The sequence below is a fragment of the Schistocerca serialis genome, chromosome 1 (assembly GCF_023864345.2).
Source record: "Schistocerca serialis cubense isolate TAMUIC-IGC-003099 chromosome 1, iqSchSeri2.2, whole genome shotgun sequence".
NCBI classification, from domain to species: Eukaryota; Metazoa; Arthropoda; class Insecta; order Orthoptera; family Acrididae; genus Schistocerca; species Schistocerca serialis.
Window position 1 is genome coordinate 357,479,063 of NC_064638.1, and position 25,401 is coordinate 357,504,463.

The 25,401-nt window shown below is 39.0% G+C and overlaps 1 protein-coding gene across 1 annotated transcript in view; it reads left to right on the forward strand.

The window, feature by feature from the left end:
* The window catches only part of LOC126470228 (oxysterol-binding protein-related protein 1-like), a 404,325-nt gene that overhangs the window by 107,438 nt on the left and 271,486 nt on the right, over positions 1 to 25,401 (forward strand). Inside the window, exons 8-12 of the mRNA XM_050097923.1 lie at positions 5,617 to 5,829; positions 5,909 to 6,028; positions 8,456 to 8,584; positions 8,684 to 8,767; positions 12,399 to 12,615. Of these exons, the coding sequence (XP_049953880.1) occupies positions 5,617 to 5,829; positions 5,909 to 6,028; positions 8,456 to 8,584; positions 8,684 to 8,767; positions 12,399 to 12,615 (763 nt within the window). The remainder of the gene's footprint in view (positions 1 to 5,616; positions 5,830 to 5,908; positions 6,029 to 8,455; positions 8,585 to 8,683; positions 8,768 to 12,398; positions 12,616 to 25,401) is intronic.

The window sequence follows — 25,401 nt, forward strand, 5'->3', positions numbered from 1 at the left end:
CTTGCTGTGCTGGTACTGCGAACGGCTGAAAGCAAGGGGAAACTACGGCCGTAATTTTTCCCGAGGGCATGCAGCTTTACTGTATGGTTAAATGATGATGGTGTCCTCTTGGGTAAAATATTCCGGAGGTAAAATAGTCCCCCATTCGGATCTCCGGGCGGGGACTGCTCAAGAGGACGTCATTATCAGGAAAAAGAAAACTGGCGTTCTACGGATCGGAGCGTGGAATGTCAGGTCCCTTAATCGGGCAGGTAGATTAGAAAATTTAAAAAGGGAAATGGATAGGTTAAAGTTAGATATAGTGGGTATTAGTGAAGTTCGGTGGCAGGAGGAACAAGACTTTTGGTCAGGTGAATACAGGGTTATAAATACAAAATCAAGTAGGGGTAATGCAGGAGTAGGTTTAATAATGACTAAAAAAATAGGAGTGCAGGTAAGCTACTACAAACAGTATAGTGAACGGATTATTGTGGCCAAGATAGACATGAAGCCCACACCTACTACAGTGGTACAAGTTTATATGCCAACTAGCTCTGCAGATGATGAAGAAATTGATGAAATATATGATGAGATAAAAGAAAATATTCAGGTAGTGAAGGGAGACGAAAATTGAATAGTCATGGGTGACTGGAATTCAAGAGCAGGAAAAGGGAGACACAGAAACATAGTAGGTGAATATGGATTGGGGCTAAGAAATGAAAGAGGAAGCCGCCTGGTGGAGTTTTGCACAGAGCCTAACTTAATCATAGCTAACACTTGGTTCAAGAATCATGAAAGAAGGTTGTATACATGGAAGAACCCTGGAGATACTAGAAGGTTTCAGATAGATTATATATTGGTAAGACAGAGATTTAGGAACCAGGTTTTAAATTGTAAGACATTTCCAGGGGCAGATGTGGACTCTGACCACAATCTGTTGGTTGTGAACTGTAGGTTAAAACTGAAGAAACTGCAAAAAGGTGGGAATTTAAGGAGATGGGACCTCGATAAACTGACTAAACCAGAGGTGGTACAGAGTTTCAGGGAGAGCATAAGGAAACAATTGACAGGAATGGGGGAAAGAAGTATACTAGAAGAAGAATGGGTAGCTCTGAGGGATGAAGTAGTGAAGGCAGCAGAGGATCAAGTAGGTAAAAAGACGAAGGCTTGTAGGAATCCTTGGGTAACAGAAGAAATATTGAATTTAATTGATGAAAGGAGAAAATATAAAAATGCAGTAAATGAAGCAGGCAAAAAGGAATTCAAACCTGTCAAAAATGAGATCGACAGGAAGTGCAAAATGGCTAAGCAGGGATGGCTAGAGGACAAATGTAAGGATGTAGAGGCTTATCTCACTAGGGGTAAGATAGATACTGCCTACAGGAAAATTAGAGAGACCTTTGGAGAAAAGAGAACCACTTGTTTGAATATCAAGAGCTCAGATGGAAACCCAGTTCTAAGCAAATAAGGGAAAACAGAGAGGTGGGAGGAGTATATAGAGGGTCTATACAAGGGCGATGTACTTGAGGACAATATTATGCCAGTCCTGACAAAACTCTACCATCTGGTGAGCAAGATGTATGAGACAGGCGAAATACCCTCAGACTTCAAGAAGAATATAATAATTCCAATCCCAAAGAAAGCAGGCGTTGACAGATGTGAAAATTACCGAACTATCAGTTTAATAAGTCACAGCTGCAAAATACTAAGACGAATTCTTTACAGGCAAATGGAAAAACTGGTAGAAGTTGACCTCGGGGAAGATCAGTTTGGATTCTTTAGAAACTTAGGCACATATGAGGCAATACTGAGTCTACAACTGATCTTAGAAGATATATTAAGAAAAGACAAACCTACCTTTCTAGCATTTGTAGACTTAGAGAAAGCTTTTGACAATATTGACTGGAATATTCTCTTTCAAATTCTGAAGGTGGCAGGGGTAAAATACAGGGAGCAAAAGGCTATTTACAATTTGTACAGAAACCAGATGGCAGTTATAAGAGTTGAGGGACATGAAAGGGAAGCAGTGGTTGGGAAGGGAGTGGGACTGGGTTGTAGCCTCTCCCCGACATTATTCAATTTGTATATTGAGCAAGCAGTAAAGGAAACAAAAGAAAAATTCGGAGTAGGTATTAAAATCCATGGAGAAGAAATAAAAACTTTGAGGTTCGCTGATGACATTGTAATTCTATCAGAGACAGCAAAGGACTTGGAAGAGCAGTTGAACGGAATGGACAGTGTCTTGAAAGGAGGATATAAGATGAACATCAACAAAAGCAAAACGAGGATAATGGAATGTAGTCGAATTAAGTCGGTTGATGCTGAGGGAATTAGATTAGAAAATGACACACTTAAAGTAGTAAAGGAGTTTTGCTATTGGGGAGCAAAATAACCGATGATGGTCGAAGTAGAGATGATATAAAATGTAGACTGGCAATGGCAAGGAAAGTGTTTCTGAAAAAGAGAAATTTGTTAACATCGAGTATAGATTTAAGTGTCAGGAAGTCGTTTCTGAAAGTATTTGTATGGAGTGTAGCCATTTATGGAATTGAAACATGTACGATAAATAGTTTGGACAAGAAGAGAATAGAAGCTTTCGAAATGTGGTGCTACAGAAGAATGCTGAAGATTAGATGGGTAGATCACATAACTAATGATGAAGTATTGAATAGAATTGGGGAGAAGAGGAGTTTGCGGCATAGCTTGACAAAAAGAAGGGACCGGTTAGTAGGACATGTTCTGAGGCATCAAGGGATCACAAATTTAGCATTGGAGGGCAGCGTGGAGGGTAAAAATCGTAGAGGGAGACCAAGAGATGAGTACACTAAGCAGATTCAGAAGGATGTAGGTTGCAGTAAGTACTGGGAGATGAAGAAGCTTGCACAGGATAGGGTAGCATGGAGAACTGCATCAAACCAGTCTCAGGACTGAAGACCACAACAACAACAACAACAACAACAACAACAACAACTATACTAAAGTACATTAAAAACTTTAAAATTATCAGTGAAACATCATATTTCTAGAACCATCCAAATGTATTGCAGTCAACCCGTTTCATTATTAGCTTCCTCCTCAAAAGTTGTGGAAAATGTGATATATTTTGACTGAGCATATCTGTAAATATAATGTTCTGAGTCAGTCACAATTTTGACTGAAGAAAGGGATCACAATCAAATAGTCCATCTACTCTGCAGTTAATTGTATATTAAGATGTTAGAGTGACAGGATTTCTCCTATCGGAATTTTTCATGATCTGCGTAAGGCACCTAACTGCGCAAACAACATTCTTCTGGAGAAACCCATTTTTCTTGCTATATATGTAAATTATCTTCCAACTTACACTATTAAAGCAGAAATTTGCTCAGCAGAACTGCAATAACAGGAGCAGCAATGAATAAAATATTCAAAAGTATTATTGATTGATGGGCTATCGCTTAATTATAATGGTTTATTCAGTTCTAGGTTGGATGTATCATCATCAATAACAGTAGAGCATGGAGGAAAGAAACCATGTAAAGCTGATTGTTCAAAATTCATGGACGTGCATTTTTATCGGAACTTGAATTTGAAGTCTCATACTATAAGTCTTCCAAAACACTTCAGTTCAGCAAAATTTCCTCTGCATATATTTGGTGCTGAAAGCATTCAAAAATTAGCTTTCTTTGCGTAGCTTCATTGATGTTGCACTGAATAAGTTTCGGGTCAATTCCATACACAGACACCAAGTGCTCATTGCACAGAAATGTCCTGTAAGGATAATAACCAATATCCATTCTTGAACTACTTGTAGATAATGATTTAAAAAGTTGGTTGTATCAACAATGGCCTCCCAATACGATTACATTGTGATGAAGTTTGTTCTGAAGCATTAGGCACAATTTTTAAAAAGTAGTAGCACTTATAAATGTAACACTAGAAAGAAAAAGAACCTCCACTGTCCGCAGCTTGCCATCATTTTTGCTCAGAGAGGCAAAGGATGGAGCCATTACAATATCTGACCACCTCTCTTCCAATTAAAAGTGCTGACAGATAGAACTGAAATAATTTGTGCTTGAAAACTCTTTATATTCGTAGACGAATCTCTGAGTCGATAGTATAAGTACTTGGTTGACATACGTTTATCAAATTTTGTTGTAAATTAAAAAAAAAAAATCCAGATCCGAGATGTGATCATAAAGTAATGGAAATTTTTATTTTTCTTAATCTTTATTTATTCATCAACATTAACTTGTCCCCTTGAAAGTTATCCCCCCTCACATATAATACACTGTGCCAGCACTTTTTACCATTTTGGAAGCACTTCTGGAAACCATTTTTCATTAATGGCATTCAGCTCCTTCAACAATTCTGTTTTATCTCATCAGTGGTGGCAAAATGTCGTCCGTTTATGGTTCTTTTGAGCCTCAGGAATAGAGAGAAGTTGCAGGAAGCCATGCCGGTGAATGCAATACTGAAGCAACATATGGCTTTGTTTTCTGCCAAAAAAAATTATTTGTCAAAAAATCATGAACCAGTATTGAGATGTAAGCAAGCACATTATCGTCATGCCATTTCCACCAGTGGTTTTGCCTCAGTTCTGGCTATTTTCTTCAGATTGCTTCACGGAAATGATGCACGACTTCCAGGTAGTATTCCTTATTGACCGTACAACCATAGGGTACAAACTCGTATGCACGATCTGATTATAATCAAAGAAAACAGTGAGAAGAACCTCCAAATGTGATTGAAATTATCAAATTTTTTTCAGTCATGTCTCTTCAGTCAGTTGCTATTGAGATGATTGGGCCATGGTTTTGGCATCATACCCACATACCCATGTTGTGTCACCAGTTAAAATCTTCCTTAGAAGTTATGGATCTTTGTCGACTTCATTCAGGAGTTCCTGAGTGATGTCTATGTGACATCGTTTTAGGTCAAAGTTCAAAAATTTCAGAACAAACATTGCTGCTACACATTTCATGCCCAAAACATCTGAAAAAATTGCTTGGCATGAGCCAAATGATTTTCCAAAGTCATCAGTGACCTTTCTGATCATGATCTAGTGATTTTCCAGAACCATTTTTTTTACTTTTTGCACGTTTTTGTCAATAATTGATGTGCTAGGGCATCCAGAGCAGTCATCGCCTTCTATGTCTTCTTGACCCTCTTTGAAATGTTTATACCACTATAAACTCTTGTCTTACTCATATAGTAGATTCACCAAAAGCAACAGTCAACATTTGAAATGTGTTGTTGCACTTCATTCCATTTTTCAAACAAAATTTCATGTAAATTCTTTGAACCATCTTTTTAATAAGTAAAAATTCACTGAGCACCTATAACCTTTTTGGCTGTCAACAGTAAACTAAATATTCAAAACAGTTGAAAATGTGTACATACATGTGGAACTTGTGTACCAGCAAAATAAAAAAAAATCGAAATGCAATGAATAATGCCCATTAAATTAAGAAATCCTCAATACTATTTGATCACACCTTGTGTGCCAATGTCTGGCATGTAGTGATTACGTTTGCACAGAGAATATGTATTGTATTTGTGAACCTACTGACACATTTAACATCATAGTGAGTTGTCATGGATATCATCCATGGAACAAGCAAAAACCTAAACTTAATTAAATTTGCTTTTCCACAGGCTGTGCTGGAACGTGGGGTTCTTACATATTTCAATAGCAGAGCTGATGCTTCCACAGGATTTAAGAGAAAGGACTTTAAGTATCTTGATGGTGCAAACATTTTACCACTTGACTGTGATAATTCATCATTTGTAGTGCATTTCTCAGATGGAGCAGTCCATCGACTTAGTGTTGTAAATTATGGAGAAACTACAGGACAGATAAGCAGACAGGTATGACTTGACATGTATGGTGTCTACATGGATATTATAAATGCATTTGTTGTAAATTATGGATTATTTTCTGTTTTAGAAATGGATCAATGCATTTTCAGAACATGCAGAATTCAGCACGCACTACTTAAGTCAAGGTCATATTAAACATGACAGTGATGAAGAGGATGACAACATTAAACCGCTTGGGTCCATGCAGGTAAAAGAGCATCTACTATTTTAACTGAAACTAAGTAAACAGTTTGAAAATATCCCCACTCGGTTATTCCAGATATCAGTATGTACGCGTATGTGCATAATACATTAAATGGCATAATCAGTTGTTTCAGAAATTTGCTTTGCTGGCATCTTGGACATTAAACAGTTTTGGGAACTTGGTGATCATTGCTAAATGACATGTGTATAGTGCTGGTCTTTTCACATTGTAATATTATACATGTAAACTGGACGGCCATCTAGTGAACAGTGGCAACTCAAAATTGGTATTACAAAGAATACACACATGAAAACAGTGAACTGACACTATTTACATTACGCCATTTAGAGGAAATTGTTAAGAAATACTCTGTACAAAAAAGAACTGTCATAAATATTTGGCAGTTCAGCATGAAAGCTTGGCTTATACAATGAAAGTCATCTCTGTGAACTAGGAAGAAGAATATATTGTACATATGATCCTCCACACTTCCAAGAGAGAAATCAGAAACTTGACATCATCTTTTGCAATAATAAGATGAGAAATGTACTTAGTTAGAGAATGTAAGTTTATTTGTGAGATAACTCACACTTAAAAAGGAAATATTCTTTCATTGTTGGTAAGACATGGGAAATATAATTTTGGTTACTAAAAGAATGGAAGTAGAACCAGACCAAACAGGAAGTCAAGAACCTGCTTCATGGTGTAGTGTCCATAGACAATTATAAGGAAGATACTCTATGTATGTAGTACATTGTATAAGTGTAATGAAATTTGCAAGGTATTTCAAGTATTTCAGAGAACAGTAATGTAATAATAATTGTGGCCATTTTGCAGAAGGTTCTCTTACTTGGATCATTCTAGTGACGGTCAGCGATGTAAGAAATATTTTACCTTATAGTAATCTCACTTCATCATTAATGAACAATGGAATGCCAATGCAAAATTGAGTCTGCACTATTTTAAACTCATACAGAGCAGAGAAGAGTATTAAATAACAAGGGCAATATGGGTATAAGAATCCGAAATAGAAAAATTCAGAGATGTGTTTAGCTTAATTTATATGCTCGAACAAAAATGTTTCTCAACAGAAAAATTACAATAGATGCATGCCACTGAACACACATGTACATGTCGAAATGTTAACAATGTACTACTGAAAATTTGATCTATATGGAGTAATTATCAGAGCAGTTGCACTCATGTCCAAACGCCATGATGCCAGTACCCAACAGACAGAACAAGATGGTGCTGATTTGTACGCTCTTATCTTTAAAAAAGTGAAGAGCAGACTTGCATAAAATTGTGCAATTCGGAGCCTTAAGAAGCTGCTTCTGCAGAGATTAATTAATCATAGCAGATGTATGCTAGGAGTAAAAATATGTTTGGGACATTATGATGGGCATCAAAGACTAGGTTCACACAAAGATACATTTAACATGTCCAGGATGAATTTTCACTCTGCATCAGATTGTGTGCTGACTTGAAACTTTCCAGCAGATTAAAACTTTGTGTTTGAGCGAGATTCAGACCTGGGATCTCTGCCTTTCGTATTTGGTACTCGATCCTGAGATGTTTTACACAGGAAAGTGTTCATCAAATGAATTATCCAAGCATGACTCACGACCTGCCCTTGGAGCTTTACCTCTGACATTACCTTGTACTTCATAAAAGTTTACATTTAACATATGCTAGCACTTGGAATTGAGCATTAACTCCACGGGAGAGCAAAGGATGTGGACACTGACCTGAATGATACCTTGCGAACCAAAAGGTGTGAATATTACTTTGAATGACAGGCTACACACCACTTTTAACACACCAGTCTTTTAACATTCTGAAAAAAGGAACCAGTCAGTCAAGATATTCAATTTTTACTTCAGCATACTACCAGCTTGCGAAACAACATGAGTAACAGTGACTGTCATCAGAACAACAGAACATACAGCCTGTAACGGACTGAAGTGTTTACAATTAAAGTATCATTACCACCAAGGAATCATTCAAAACATAGTGAGCCAAAGAAATGTGGCAGTGTAACTGTGACTTATGAAAATATTTCATCCTGCTAGTTTGATTTGCAAAACCTCAGTTTAGTTTCTGCAGATGTGTGATAGAAAAGAAAGAGAGGAAGTGTTCTTTTTAATGTGTTTAGACATTGACATGTCTTAGACGTATTGAATGTGCAGCTTTGTGTGTGTGTGTGGGGGGGGGGGGGGGGGTGAGTGGGTGGTTTTTTTCCCAGTACAAAATCTCCTTTAGCCACATCTTGTGCCCAAATTAAATTTATGCAGTGATGATTAATAAAATGAATTGTGGCTTGTTATACCCTTTACGTGCATGGTGTTCAGCTTGCTGTTCATAATTTGATTAAAATTTATATTATGATGAATTTATTTATATGATGCTGAATAGTAAGTAATTTTGCAGGATGCTCTGCAGACTGCTGCTGCCCATCATCAGGTATTAGAAAAACAACTTAGAGACAGCACAGCTGTAGTTGAAGTCTTGAGTAATAATAGTCTTGCATCTGACACAATTACAGGAGCTGCTATAAGAGTAAGTTGAAAGTACAGTTCACAGTAAATATATGAAAAGTTTTAAGTATGACAGTTTTATGCAGGAAGTGTCAAATGTCATAATTTTGATGCTTTTCAGAGATTCCAGACTTTGTCTGACACTGCTGGTGACATGCTCTCTTCCCTTGGGCATTGTCTCTCTCTGTTTCAGCAACAGGAGGAGGTATGCTAAATTTACTGTTTTTGGAAAGTGAAATGAATAGTTCCTTGGGGATTCAGTAAGTAGTCTCCCACTGACATTAAAGTCAGCTTGTTTGTCAAAATCTTTCAGTTTCTATTTCTAATATAGTTCCCTATATTTTGAAATGTTTTATGGAACAAGGATACAGAATGGTGGAAAGATGGAATTTTTTTTATTACTTTATTAAGTTCTATAGTCTTTTGTGATTGCATTGATATATACATTATAGGTTTTCAAATGAAAAATGACCGATATATACCAAATTTAAAAGTTACTGTCATGTATTCTGCCACGCCCCCTTTATTTCTGTTACAGAAAGCAGTATTATTTCGAAAAGAACTGTGAACTTTCTGTTTCCAGCAATCATACATATGATACATTGTATATGTTGGTATCAGTGCAGTTTTCTAGTGTCTGTAAATGATTATCTTTGCTAGTATTTACTTCTGTTTCACTGAATCAGTTTGTTCACATATTATTGAATGTTTGTTGCCCAAATGCCACATATATTTGTGGAAGTACATATTCTTTAGTGTGCAATGAATATGGACTATGCCATGCATCAAGAAATTCAGTAAAAGGAAATTCTACAGTAACCAGTTCACAAACAAAGCAAGCCACACTGTTGAAAGTAACCTGTGTATCAGTTCTTCAGGGAAGAAACTCCCACATGGCACACCTCCTGGTGATTCAAATTTTTGTGTTTACAATAATGCTGTTTGTAGCGGATTTTTTGTTGTTGATGTAGGCATCTTATCTTCTTTGATAAAGGAGGTGGTGAAATGTAAGCAATGTGACTGTGTAGGCTGTCTGGAAATAACTGAACAACAAAGGAGGAGGAAGGGTTTAGCATCAAAATTAGCTGTTCTGTGTAGATCCTGCAATAAATCTATATCGAAAATAGCTTTGAACATTGTGCACAATTCATATGATGTGAATTTGAAATTAGTGTGTGCAATGCATGCAATAGGAGAAGCAAAAAAGACTGCTCAAACATTTTGTGGTTTGATGGACCTTCCTCCTCCTCCTCCCAGTAGGTTCAGCAAGTACATAAAAATACTTTTAGGTGCCTTGATGGTTGTGTCTAAAGCATCTATGAAATGTTCAGTAGAAGAAACTGGAAATATTAGTGGAACCAGGGACATTGCTGTTGCACTTGATGAGACATGGCAACATCGAGGACATCGTTCCTTGAATGAATGGTATTGCAAGAGCTACTTCTCTGGAGAATGGAGAAGTTGTTGATGTTGAGTTCTTATCTAAGTACTGCCACACCTGCCATGGTAACACTGAAGGACATATTGAACACCAGTGTTCTAAGAATTATGGTGGTTACAGTGGAGGTATGGAGTTTGATGAAGCTCTAAAAATATTTCAGAGGGCGATGCCCATTTATAAAGTTAGATATACAAAGTACCTAGGCGATGGGGACTCTAAAGCCTTCAATAAAATTAATGAGTTCAATGCTTATGGTGCTACACACAAGAGAAATGAAAGGAAAGTTGCTGTCTGATGGAAAAACTCTGTCTGATCAAGGCAGATTGACATAAACTGAAATAGACCTTTTTCGCAGTTATTATGGACTGGCCATTAGACAAACTGCACCTCTGAATGATGTTGCAGCAAAGAGAAAAGCTGTATGGGTCACTTGCTTTCGTAAGTTGTCCACAGATGACTACCCTGTTCACGGACTTTGCTCTAAAGGAGCGGATTGTTGGTGTGGTTACCAAAAGGCAAAATAAAGTGATTAATCATACCATCCTAAGCATTCTCTTCCTGAGCCTGTTTTGAATGAAATGAAACCAATTTTTAGAGACCTGAGTGACCCTGTTTTGCTTAGTAAATGTCTTCATGGGGGCACTCAGAATACAAATGAAAGTTTCAACCATTGCATATGGGAAAGATTACCCAAGAATGTTTTTGTAGGACTAAATACATTAAAAGTTGGTGTACAAGATGCAGTGATTGTTTCAGTGATGGAGTGATAGGAAGGTTGGAAGTCCTGAGAAATTTAGACATATAATGTGGCTCTAATATGGAAGATCAATTACTTGTGTGTGATGTACAATGGATGCATGAAGCTGAAAGATTCGCTCTTCAAGTTACCAGTTAGCAAGAAGTCCTAAAAGGAATGCCAAGAGGAAGCTTGAAGATGAAGAAATGCTGCAGGATGAAGGCTATACTCCAGGAGTGTTCTGAGGCACAGTTTAATTGGACTCAATCTTCGTCTGCAATTTCCCGCAGGTTGTATTTTTCAGAATTCAGGTACAAATACTTTCCAAAGTTTATAAACCATTGCTCTAATTTTTCTCTGTAACTTGCAATAGTCCATACTTAATTAGTAGACCTAAACTTTATTGCAGGAATAACTAAATTATAGAAAAAATAACATTTTTATTAGGAAAAAAATTATAAAAATTAAAATGTGAGATGTGATATTTTTTATCCTTGTAATATACATAATAGATGGAATTAAGTAGGTCTAATACCTCAGCCATCTCCTAGCAACATATTCATTGTTCCTGTAACCTCCCCTGGCCTCAACTTCTATAGTCCGCACCCTCCACTTGCTGCTGTCTCCTTTACTGTGTGCACTTCAGCCTCACACATATCTCCTAACCCCCTCCTTGCCTGCATAGATATTTCCTATTGTCTGCTTCTCTCCTCTCCTCCCTTGCTCCCTCCACTCCTCCCAATTCCTTTCAGCACAGCTCATCTGATGCTGCACTTAGCAGCTCACCATCCTGCTCCTGCCATGTCCCTACATATTTCCAAAAGCAGCACTACAGCATCCCCCCCCCCCCCCCACCCATATGCAGCTATCCCTCATCCTCTCTGCCCCATGCCTCTTCTGTACTCCACTACCCACTCAAGCTGGGATTGCTACTTGCCCCAGTGGGGCTAAAAACACTGAAATGACGGTGGCCATGTGTGCGAGAATTATGCTATATGAATGAAGGGCTTTGTCCAATAGCTAAAAAATTATACAAGTGTACTTCTAAATGTGCACATCCACTACTGAACACCATCTCTATGTAGTGAGCTGTGATCTAATTCATGTTGTTATTCCACCCTGGATTTTCCATTGTTTAATTTGACCCCTGTGTTCTGACAGTCTGATTTGAAACTTCATCTTTGTAAAATAATTGTTGCTGAAATTTATTCAGTTTTTAAGAGCACCATTTTCCATTAAGTTTGTAACGATTAAAGCCACAGTGTGGTTTTTGTTGTCTGAGGCTGCAGTCATGTGTATGAGTTGTGTTTGAGTGAGTGAGTGTGTGTGTGTGTGTGTGTGTGTGTGTGTGTGTGTGTGTGTGTGTGTATTGTTGACGAATGCCAGTGGCCGAAAGCTTCAATTGTTAAAGCCTTTTTGTTGTGCCTATCTGCGACTCAGTATCTCTGCTATATCGTGAGTGGCAACTTTCCTTCTGATAACAGAGGATAGTTATGTAATACAAGCAAGGTACATGCAAGAGGCAAGGTAAGAACAAATACAGTTCTCTTAATTTCTGTTTATTTGTGTTATCCATGTTTAACAAATATGGCATTTATTTTTCATCAACTGTGATTGCAACTAAGGATTTTTTTCCAATATCAGAATGTTATCTGTTAGGTAAGAATACTGCAGTTGAAACAAGAACAGGAGAAGTGCCGAGTTCTAGAAGAAGCCCTTAATGTGCTAGCAAAAGAGCATCATGAGCTGGAGCAATCAATGGCATCACATCTGTCAAACCCTTCACTCCATAACATGGTGGATGGTCCAACTCCAAGGAGAAGTCCTCGTTTTTATGACACGTCTGATGATGAGTTTTATGATGCATTTGAAGCAGGTTAGTACTTCCAGTATTCAAATATGCTTGTTGGAAGGTGATTACACTTAGGAGGACTGGTCCGTGAAGCTCTCAGTATCTTAGGTGCATGCATTGTTTATATAATTGTATTTATCGGTACTGATTTTACTTACAAGGTAATGATCCAGTACAACTTGTCAAAACCTGGTATGAAATGTCTAATGCAAGAAGAATTCACTGAAGTAATTGCACTGTCAAACTTTTAGCTGTGAAGTTACTCATTTGTGCTAAAGGTAGAATCACTTTTAACAGCAGTTTGTACAATTCCTGCATTGCATACGAATGAACAAATGAACAGAAATCACTGTAATGAAAGCTTAACATCACTTAACGCGTAAATCCAGCACTACACACAGAGAAATTTCAAGCACCTATGCCATACCAAAAGTATCAGTTATTACTCACTTTTTGGATAACCTGCACTTCATATTGACAGTTAAGCTATTGACTTTATAATTCTTGTGGAGGTGATTAGCAAAATATTGTGGTGTACTGGCATCACACTACAGATAACAAATGTCAGTTCAATTCGGAATTTGATTTGTACATCATTTTGTATCAGTTTGTGTAGCACAGTTCTTATCAAATTTTTTAGGTTTTATTCTAAAAGAAGGGATTGGTTGATAGGACACGTCTTCCTGAGGAAGCAGTTAATTTGTTAATGGGTGGTAATGTGTGAAGGAGGGGCGGGAGGGGGATGAAAATTGTTGAGTGAAATCAAAGCTTGATTATGATAAGCTGGTTCCAATGACTGTAGACTGCAATAGTTACGCAGAGATGAAGAGGTCCACACAGGACAGACTAGTGTGGAGAGGTGCATCAAACCCATCTTAGGACAGTAAGACTGAAGTCCACAACAGTAACATTTTACTCACAGTGACACTGTTCCTCATCTGTTTCTTATAGTCATCACTAAAATGAATCACAGTACAAAGTTTCTCTTTACAAGTAGTACACAAAATGTATCCAGTTGACGGGATGATTTAGATTAACCATGACACCTTACAGCAGATCCAACACCAAGGCAAGGACATGGCCTTTTGCTGAGTACTAGGACACATTGGGATATCGGGAAATGACACATCCAACAAAAAGAAGCATGTAAGGATGGAACCATACATCAGTGTACTGTCCTCTTGCATGCCATCATCTCATTATCTGACAGAAGTATCATGTCTCAGTGGGAACCAGATGGTTGGAAGTGGTGAATGACTGTCTGTGGTAAACGAAATTGACCATATAGGCAGGGCAGACTTCATACCAACCACACTGATGGAAGGAAGTGCTGCTCATCAGACTGAGATTAGGACACTGCTCATTGACATGTGGTTTCCTCCTACTCAGGAACGTTCACCACTCTATGAAGTTTGTAGTGTACTGCTGTTGTAGCTGTGTGTTTTGTATATTAATATGAGGACAACCTTCAGTTTGGCTGGAGATCTACCCACCATCCTTGCTGACACTGACATTAGTGTACAATGGGTTTTGGAGTTCTGTGAAATGTTGGGCCTCATCCATAAAGTGTTGGGGAGATGAGGTCAGTGTATTTTTAAATGATGGCTCAACCAGACATTTTAGCATTTTTATCAATTGATTTCAAGTGCCATAGTTTAATGTACTATGATGGCGGTTTTTACATTTGTTAGGTTGATTTTTAATGCACTATAAGAAACTCTGTCTGTTGAGGCAGCTATCATCCCCCCACGAGTTGGTGTTCTGACACCTCATAAGGGCGCTAATGACCATGCTGTTGAGTGCGCGACATCACTAAAATACAAAGTGTCTGTTTAGTGATGAAAGCAAACATTTTCCTCTTTCCTGGGCCACCTTACAAAAGAAACATGGATGCATTTGGGCACATCACAGTAATTACTAGTTTTATTTGCAGAAAATTTGGACGGAGTAAGAAATGGTGCTGTTGTCTTGCCTGTTGTGCTATGTACCAGGCATATTTGATCTAGTTTGTGAAATGTGGCAATGCAAACTGATAATGCAAAAATGAGTGAAATTTGAGAATACTGTATAACTGGCAAACCTGAAATGAGAAAGAGCTGTGGAAAGTCAGACAATTTACAAAAAAATGCAGAAAGAGCTGTGGAAAGTCAGATAATTTCCAGAAAATGTAGAATTTATTTATTTTATGTAGAGGTTGAAACACATTAGTAATTCCAGAGGGAATATATATTATCAGCAGCTTTTTGTCACTGTTTGTAAATAGAAAGGTCATGTTACATTGAGATCAAGAATCCAGCAAAAGCAATGAATTATTTTCTGCAATCAGTAAAAAGACATTTTGAATGAAATGTTGAAAATCATTCTTTCCTGTGTTTCCAGGTTTTGATACATTGATTATGAGAGTATTTTGATACATTGGTTATGAGAGTATTGCAAATCAGAGTGTATGGAAATTCTCCCCAATTTATTCAACAAATAGAGATATGTTGCGTAACAGTCCTGGGAGCAGTAAAACTTACGTTCTGGAAAGCTAGCTAACCAAAGTCAAATTTGCACAGTATCGCAATCCAGCCACTAACGGAGTCCAAAGAGTGAAATCTCCATGCCCACAGCGAAAATCAAACCATCAGACCGACTGGTGTGCACTTCCACTTCATTGCCATTGGAATCAAATTGCATCTGACCCAGATTGACCCAGGGCCAGCTTATATGCAGAATTCTGCTCAGCATGACGTAATCAGAAGGCACCCCTGATTACAAGCACCATCTGTGTTGTGGTGACTGCTGGGGGTGGGGGGCGGGTGGGGGGGGGGGGTGCTTTGTCCAGCAGAGCTGCCACCTTAGATGGCAGCAACTTAGTGTTGATGGGTGTTCACATAGGTGTCTGAGACATAACAAAGCTCGATGGAAGTCACATGAGCTGCCATGAAATTGAAGTGTTCACCGGGGTCAGAGTAGCGGGAGGCCCTGACCAGGATGGTGAAGATGAGGTGAATTTTGATGGCACCGCAGAAGACCATGTACAGTGATCACAGTATACATCATTGATCCATGACAGGCAGAGATCATCCTGTGGATCCAGGTTGGGTGGCGTCTGAAATTGCGGTCCCACACTAGGTCACCCACCTGGGAAGAAGAGGTTTTGGTGATGACATGAGCTGGTGCCAGCAGCTGCAGCATGTCTCCAAGAGTGCAGCGAGAGAAGCCATACAGCCCCCCCCCCCCCCCCCCCCCCCACCTGTGGTCTTCAGAGTGGGCCTGTAAATTGCCAGAGAACTACAAAAGGCATTTGGTGTGGTGCTGGACATCATTTCGTTGAGGAATTGGGTCTTGAAAGTACAGAAAAAATGTTCCATATGACTATTGGAGACTGGGTGGAAGGGTGCAGTATGAAGGTGCATAAAACCGTTCAAAATCGTGGGAGCTGAACATTGCCCCATTATCTGAAATCAAAGTGCAAGGGATGCCTTCAATAATAAAACTTTTTCTTGTGGTCATGATAGTAGTGCAGAAGTGACCTGGGACATGTGGGACACAAAAGGGAAGTGAAAGCAGAAATCAGTCACAACCAACCACATGGTGCCCCAAAACAAACTGATGAAATCTAAATGGATACTTCCATGGCTCCACAACATCAACCCAGGGAGGTATGCAGCTTGATGGGCTAGACAGGCAGAACTTTGATGCACAAGGTCCACGATGTCAGAGTCAGTTTTGAGCCAAAATATGTTCTGTCACACCAAACTTTTTATCTGGGTCTTGGTCCAATGGACAGTGTACAGAAGTAATTGAATAATGATAACTTAAAGCAACAGCTGTATTGTATTTCAGTGTCATTGATTCAAAAACATGCTACCAGTTTTGATACTGAAAGCATCATCCTCAGGCCCCAAGTGTCGCCAGCAATCATCGTATGAACCACAACAACAAAGACCAACAGAATCTTTGAATGGATACAGTACAGCTTATTAAGCATATTATGACAGCACGTGCAGCTAACAAATTCAAGTGCAGTAGGGCCAAAATCAGTTGGATTCTGTATCAGTAACAAGCCCGTGAACAACCAGACTTTTTACTAATATGGAATCTAGTTGATTTTGGCCCTCCTGCACTTGACTTTGTTGGCTGCACGAGCTGCCACAACATGCTTAATAAATTGTACTGAATCCGTTTGAAGACTCTATTGGTCTTAGTTATTATGGTTTGTACATTGATGGCAGATTACACTTGGCATCAAAACTGGTAGCATGTTTTGGATAAACAATATTGGGTTACAGCACAGCTGTTGGATTCAGTTATTATTATTGAAGTACTTCATGTCTAGCTGGTGTCTCACTGTATTCAATGGATTACCAGAGTGTGCAGAAGGTACAGACTTCACGGTCTAAGTGGAGGAGAAATCATTAAGTAATAGTGGTCCTCGTCTGAGACCCACAACGGAGTCCCTTACTTTAGGTACATTTTTTGTTGTTGTGGCTAGTAGGGGCAGAAATCGGGGCTGTTAAGTGTGTCCATGCACACATGCCGCACTGAGTGATGCAGTATAATGTTGTATCCTTGCAGATGGCAGCCTCAATGTCACGTGATGTTAAGGGGAAAGCTCCAGTTGCTGAATACAGATCTCAGTCTTCTGGGAAACACATCAATTCATGGTGGTCAATAACTTGGTCTAGTGCCATGGGAAACCACGACAGTGCATATGTGCTAGCATGTAATGTCAGAGCACAGTAATGGTGGAGTACTGAAAAGTCTACAAGTCACTGCTCAGTGCTAAAGGCTAAAGGGTTGATCGGGTCTGGTGAACTTTGGACGAAAGATAGCAAGCAAATCTTAACAGTCACTGAGAAGATGAAACTTATGTTCATAAAGGAATAATTTAAATTTTTGACTGCGTACATGACAGCAGTGGCTTCCTTTTCTATTTGAGAGTAGTTTTTACTGGGAGGTGGATAAGCTCTTAGAAGCATATGCACTTAGGTGTTCTGTGCCATCAGGATGTTTATGGAACAGGGCTACACATATGCTGTTTGGGTATGTGTTGTTGGTCGCTACTAGCGGTGGCAGACCAGGGATGTGCGTTTTCAAGCACAGTGTCTTCTTGAGGCAATCTTTTAAAGTCTGGAAAGCTCTGATGACATCAAAGTGTCCATTTGCAACACAAGCCTTGGTGTCATAGGGGGTTCAGTAAGTATGAGAGTTCTGATAGGTTCCCAAAAAGTGTCCATAATAATTGATCTTACCCAGAAAAACTTGTAGGTCTTTTACATTTGTAGGTGGCTGCATGTTGTTGATTGCCACAATATAATCTTCCTTTAGTTAGAGTCCATTGGCTAGGAGTGTGAACTCCAAATATATCTAGGGTAGTTGCTTGAAAGAGCACGTGCCCGGGCTACATTTGAGTCATTTTGCTGCCAGCCTGTGGAAAAAAAGTTTATTGTTGTGCAGGTGATCCCCTGGAGTCACATCTGAAAAGATATCTTCGAGGTTTGTAGTGCATTTTGGAATACCTTCTACTAATTTATTCACAAAATACTGGAATATGGCAGGGGCTGATGGTATTTCAAAAGGTAACTTATTGTAACTATAGATGTCATATGGCATATTGAGGGCTAGGTAAGGCTGTATGCTGCATCCAAGGAAATCTTAAAGTATGCCTCTGTTAGGTTGATTTTACTGAATAAGGTGCCATGGCCTAATTTTGCAGAGTTCATCTGGTGTCAGTAAAGAGGTAAGTTTCCACTTCAGCTTATGAGTTTATCCTCACTTTAAAGTCACTGCTAAATCTCAAAATTCTGGTTGACTTGTGTACTCTTGCCACTGGAGTGGCCCATTGGCTATGGGATTACGTGATACTGCACCTGCCACCATGTGAGCTTTGAGGAAGTATGAGCTAGCTGTCACCTTAACAGTGAATGAGCTTCGAAATCAGTTATCTTTCCTAACCCGGGTGAGATGAATTGAGCATAGGTCTGTATTGCAGACAGACTTTAGGGTGACATAGAGTTCTTTGGATTGCATGGCACATACTGTTTCATGAGCTCTAAACACAAAAGTGTGGAAAAATCTACCCCAAAAATGTTGTTCACTTTAAGGTCATCTACCACAAGAAAATTTACTAGACAAGTGACTTGGTAGTATGTGGATAAAATGGAAAATTTTCAAAGCAGGGTCACTTGATGGCATCCATAGGCCCAATGGCAGTTATATTAAATGTTAAGTGCTTTGGTCAGCAAGTACACGTAGCACTTGCCTTAAGAAATAACTTTACTGATTGTTTGCCAGTGAATGTATCTAAGGACATTTGCTAAACCGAATTCCGAGAAACGTGCATTTCTGTAGATTTATCACTTACTTTGTACACTTCCACAGGATTGGGTGTGCTTGTAGTAAAGCTTCTACAATATACCTTGTGCAAGTGTCCCTTTTCACCATGCCTGTAGTGTGTTGCATGCAATGGGGGCACATGATGTGTGTGTAAAGGAGGAAGCTAACCTGCTACCACTGGTGTGGTTGTTTATAGTGTCACCTGAGCTGTGGAGAAGGTGAGCATGGCTGGTGCCAGAGAATTGACTGCCGTGTCATCTTCTTCCATTGCAAACAAACTCTGGGCTTCACAGACACTTTCATAGGCTTGAGCTATTCACATTACTTCCAGTAGAGAAGGATCCGATTTCCTCAGTGCATGATTCCTCGCTTTCAAATCGGGGATAAGACATGCCTCATTAGTGTATCAGTGTAGGTCTTCCTGCACTAACAGTCAAAATTGCAATTCCTACTTCATCCATGTAGGTCAGTGGCCCAGTCTTCCTTCCACTGCCAAAATACAAAATTCTAACCTGCCTGCAATAACATGTTTGTACATTGAAAAAAGTTTTTGTAGTAAAGAAAATATTCAAGGAAACCCAAATTCTAGAATGAGATTTTCACTCTGCAGCAGAGTGTGCACTGATACGAAACTTCCTGGCAGATTAAAACTCTGTGCCGGACTGAGACTCGAACTCAGAACCTTTGCCTTTCGTGGGCAAGTGCTCTACCATCTGAGCTACCCAAGCACGACTCACGGCCCGTCCTCACAGCTTTACTTCTGCCAGTATACTTTACTATGTCATGTTCCAGAGAACCAACAATGCATAAGGGGTATGCTTTACCATGACAATAGTACTACTTACAACTTTTAACAGTTTGTGGATTATTACGTCCTTTTAAAATATGTGCAAGCAAGGCAGCACACTGGTTCAGGCACTGGGCTGGTATTCAGGAGAAATGGGATTCATTACCCATCTGGCAACCCTGATTTAGGTTTGTATTAAGTTTACTAAATTACTTTAGACTAATACTGGGAAACTTCTTTCAATGAGATCATGGTCAATTACTTATTGTAATCATTCACCAACTGAGGTAGTGTTCTCTCTTGACTAATATGTATTTCAATGAGACATTAAATTTTTATGTAACCAACAGATAAACATTGTTAAATCTAAGATGTGAAGATGATGAATGACAGGTCTTTTCTTTTCTTATTTTAATGTTCTTGTAGGCCTAGTAGAAATACATAATATGATTTAACTGGATCGTTCCATAAAACACAAAGATCAAGAGTGAAAAAAACACTTCATTAGCCATTTTTTCACCACCAAATAGTTTAAGGAACTAAGAAATTGAGCAGTAATTTCACAATTGAAGAATAAAATAAGCCATCAAAAAATAACAGTGCCTGATGATAAAAATGAAGCTAACATTTGAGTAGCAATAACACACAAGTGACATGTCAATGTAACACAGCCAGAATGAGTGGGAATTTCTTCCTATCTACATTTCACTCCATCAGCATGTTCATGGCAATGGTTTTCAAAATTTGCTAGAGTCCTATGAATGATGTCTACAAAAAGGTGCAAAGTGACATGGCATTTCTGTGCAATGTGTTGTTTGTACATTAAGCATCATTCAGACCTCCCCAGGTAACCAAACATGTTAAAGCAGCACTTCTGGGTTGTGGAGGTGTACTGTCCCCAGATTGAGCCCACCTGCCAGATTAACAATGAGGTTCTGTTTCCCAGCCAGCCTTGATATGGTTTTTATACATTTTACCACATCCCACTAAATGAGTACATGGCTGGCACCCAAGTCCCTCTTCAGTTACACAATTCACAAACATTTAAAGAACTTTCACTCACTTTCACATAAATAAGCCTACACGCCAGCAGTGGGTGTACATACATTCCATCCTAAGGGGGAGGAGGGTTTGTTAATGGTATGGTGACGATAGGAAGAGCATTTGGCCACCCCTTGATTTACCCTTACCAAATATGCTAATAACCATGCTGACCCTGCACTGATGAGAGGCAAAGGCACAAAAAAAGATGGAAAAGAATGAAGCATCATTTACAAACCATGTGAAAATCCATCTCCACAAAATGCACTAAAGGTCTGGTGAAAATCCTTGCTGGCTGAGAGACATGTATAAACAATGACCATGAACTGTCAACATTTACTGTGGGTTTTTCAAGGGTCAGATCAGCAAACCCTGTTTTACTATTTAGACTCTAAATAAAACAAGTATTTTCAGTTATTGACAGATATGCTGCTGCTGTTATTGCAAACACCCATTGGAAATCGGACAAGCCATGTGCTATCTGTGTGACAGATGGTTCACCCATTCTGCACAGATGACCTTCTTAACAGAGTATTTGGGGTTGTTGAATCAATCATTTGGGAAACACAAAACAGCCTTCATGCTCACCACATGTAATCATGGACTTCTACCTGGTAGGAAGATTAAAACAAGGTAAATTGCACCATTTCTTGAAGACATGAAATACCATCTAATATGGACTGTGCTGTGATGAGTCTAAACAAAATTCAACATTCAGTATTGTTTGTTCATAATTGCTTTATAGCATGTATCAATGCTCAAAGTTTTCAGCATTTGTTATAGCAGGCAGGCGGATACGTGTGGGACCTATTTTCCTGACGACAATTTAACAGTGTCTGTCAGTGGTGTTATCTTGTTACTATCATATTTTATCATAAAAACTAAAAATTTATGATTTTAAAGATTTGATGGTGGACATTCTCATCATGTAGTGAGGGTCATTTTCATGTTACTGAAGTTATTTGTAATGGCTGGTCTGAGATATTCTACTGGACCTGGCAGTTCCATCTTTTCAGCAATATTTATTGCAAATGTTTCCATATATCATTTACTCTTAAAGCTAATATTTCCTCATCTCTGGTTCTGCCAGTCACCATCTTCATTACATCCCATATTGTCTTTATTTTAGTACCTAATGTGAGTCTCTTTTTCTCGTAATGTGTTTGCTTTAGATGCCTAGATTGCTTTCTTCAGTATTTTGCTGTATGCCTTGTAATGAGCTATAGCATCAACATCAGAGCTCCTTTTAACAGACAGATACAGTTTCCTCTATTCCTACAATATACCTTCATTCCTTGAGTGATTAATGGCTTTTTTGTAGACTTTGGTTTACTCTGACAATGGAAACTCCAGAATAGGATAACAACAATATTGAAAGGATATATTGCAGCCCACCACATAGAGGAGGCATTGAGTTGCCGACAGGCACAATGAAAAAGAATACAAGATATATTTATTATTGGATTAACAATAAGTCCTTCATCAGATGTAGAAAACTCATGCACATTCATACAAGCACAGCTCACAGGCACACGGCCACCGTCGTCTGTGGCCTTAGCACCCACAGACTACAGTGGCTTATGTCTGTGGGTGCTAAGACCAAACTGCGACTGCATCTGAAGTGAATAGGAAATTTTGTTGGGGTGAGTAGTGGGAATTCAGAAGAAGAAGCAGGAGGTGGGGAGAGAGAGGGCTAGCAGGGTAGGAATGGGGAAAGATGCTAGTGCTGTATCTGGGAACTGTGACCAAGCAACAGTTAGACTACTTAGTTACTGAGCATGCTCTCAAAACAATGTGTTTGAGTTCAGTGAGTGCTTGAACATCTATATCACATGGATACTTTCAACAACAGCAGCTTTTCTGCATTGAAAAGTGATAGCTCTCTGTGCAGCATATTCCTTGTACCTGTAAAACCCCTGGCATTTACCTATGTTAGTCCATGTGCCTACCTCTTCCTCTGTTCCGAGTCCTTTACTATACCACCAGTGCACCTGCTTAGTCCTTTCCCCATTTTCTACATCTTTGCTCCCCCCCTGCCCCCCCCTCCCACCCACTCCTTTACACCAGCCTCCATGTGCTGCTCCTAGCAGCCCTATACCGTCCCCACCACCTCTCTGCACGCATCTTTCTCATCCCTCCCTTGTTACTCCGAGCAATCGATCACTGTTGGTTTAATCTGAGCTACTTTTGAGGGGAAACAGGTTTCAAATAAGGTAAGAAATTACTTATTAATAAATGTGTTGCATTAGTCATTCATGTGATGAATAATGTACATATCACTACAGGTCAGGGTTTGATAAGTTTCATAAAATTTTAAATATTTTGGCTTACTAATTACTCTTTTGAACTCTTCTGATCAGTATTAACATTTAACATAAGGAAATGTTTGTCTTAGTCTAAGTAACAATTAACTGCTTGTTTTGTTATATTATTTTGTTCATTAGGACATTCAGTAAAGATTATTACCAATAGCTATTTTTGAGCAATTAGCTGCTCTAGTTGAGAAGTTGATAGTAGAAATTAATTTTGGTGAGCGTGATTCTGAATACAAATAATTTAAAGAGAAGTCTATGTTAAATCCCTAAAAAACCACATTTTTGCTTCATAGAGCTTAAAGTTGATTTATAAACAGATCGAAATTTTCTGCATTTCCTTACTGTTGTACAGGATTTGTTGTGAAATTCTATTGCAGTTGCAGGTGTTTCCTTATGTTGCTATAAGAAAAATTTGTTAATGTCTGTGGCCTTAAATGTATGACATTTTCCGATGATTGGGGCAACTTCTCCATTCTCCTCTTCTGCTCTACAGAAGTGAAATGCTAAATTAAATTCTATAACATTTAATATGTCTGTGTCAGTGGTTCAGAAAAGCACATTAGGTCAGCTGGTTTTGATGACACTGTTGATGAATACAGATGGGTAATTCATTAACTTTGTTCATAAGCTCATGAAGAATATGATGAAATAGGAATAGCTTCTATTTTACACTGACTGAAATATAAGTAGATGGAAATAAAATTTCTGATGGTGCTGAATACAGTGAAAGCCATGTCTTAGTTTTCATGGCATGGATGCAGTCAGCCTCTCGGTGTCGGCAAGTATAAGTTCATATGATGCTTCATTTTGGCCCACAGATTTTCAGTGGGGTTCAAGTCCAGCACTCAAACAGGCAAGTCAATGAGGTTGACATACGCCTGTTGTGAAACCATTGCTGGATGATTCAACTCAAGTGAACTGGTGGGTGGTCCTGCTAGATCTAGCTAATATTTCCTCATCGCTGGTTCTGCCAGTCACCATCTTCATTATATCCCATATTGTCTTTATTTTAGTACCTAATGTGAGTCTCTTTTTCTCGTAATGTGTTTGCTTTAGATGCCTGGATTGCTTTCTTCAGTATTTTGCTGTATGGCTTGTAATGAGCTATAGCATCAACATCAGAGCTCCTTTTAACAGACAGATACAGTTTCCTCTATTCCTACAATATACCTTCATTCCTAGAGTGATTAATGGCTTTTTTGTAGACTTTGGTTCATGTTACGTGTGCAAAACCTCAACAAACAATGCCATGTAAAAGAAATATGGTGTTATAGGGACACAAACCTTAATTACTTCTGTGGAAACCCAGACCTTCAAAGATTGCTGTGTGGCAGCCATGGAATGATACAGCTGTCTTCTTATCATTCAGAGGCAGAAACACATCAGCATTTCAAACAAATGAAAGTAAGTGTTATTATAACACACAAAACAATATGTGGTAATTATACACAATCACAGAAAATCAGAAACTTCCATAAGTCAAACCATTAAAAATAAGAAGGGAACAAATACAATGCTAAAAGCATGTTACATATGGTGCTGACACCATTGGCAGTGTGTGTTGCATTCCCAATGGTGCAAGCTGTATAGAACTGAAGATATATAAACTGATCAAGGCATGCAAACAACTTTGTTTTGTCCACTGTACATAAACAACAAGAATTCTCCTGGTAGCTGCGCAGGTGAGGTGGCCTTCCTTACCGAGTGCCTAGCAATACTACTACTACCATCCCCACCCCCACCCCCTCCCACTCCCCTCCTTGCCCTCTGCTTACCCCTTGCCTTCCGCCCCCCCCCCCCCCCTCCCACACACACACACACACACTTGTGCTTACATGTGCCTCCCTTCCACACACACAGTTACTCTGTCTTTTTCAAATGCATTTCTTTCACAAGTCTAATGCTCAACAAGTTGCCAAATTAAAACATTTCTGCTTATCAGAAGTGCATCCCAATCCTTGAAGAGAATAGTCTGCCATTATGTGTTTCTCGTGTACATGTTTGTACTGTCTGTCTGCTGTGGCAGTGTTACATGATACTGGTCACCTCATACACATGTTCATTCATTGAGTAATTCCTTTCATTCATTCATTATGTTCAGTAGATCTCATCAGGGACGATTACATCTACATACATACTCCACAAGCCACCAAATGGTGCATGCAGAGGTTATGTTGTACCATTACTAGCCATTCCCTTCCGTGTTCCACTCACAAATGGAGCAAGGAAAGAAACGCATGTCTGCACACCATTATACAAGACTAATTTCTCACATCTTGCCTTTGCGGCCTTTGCATAAAACGTACGTTGGTGGCAGTGGAATTGGTCTGCAGTCTGCTGTAA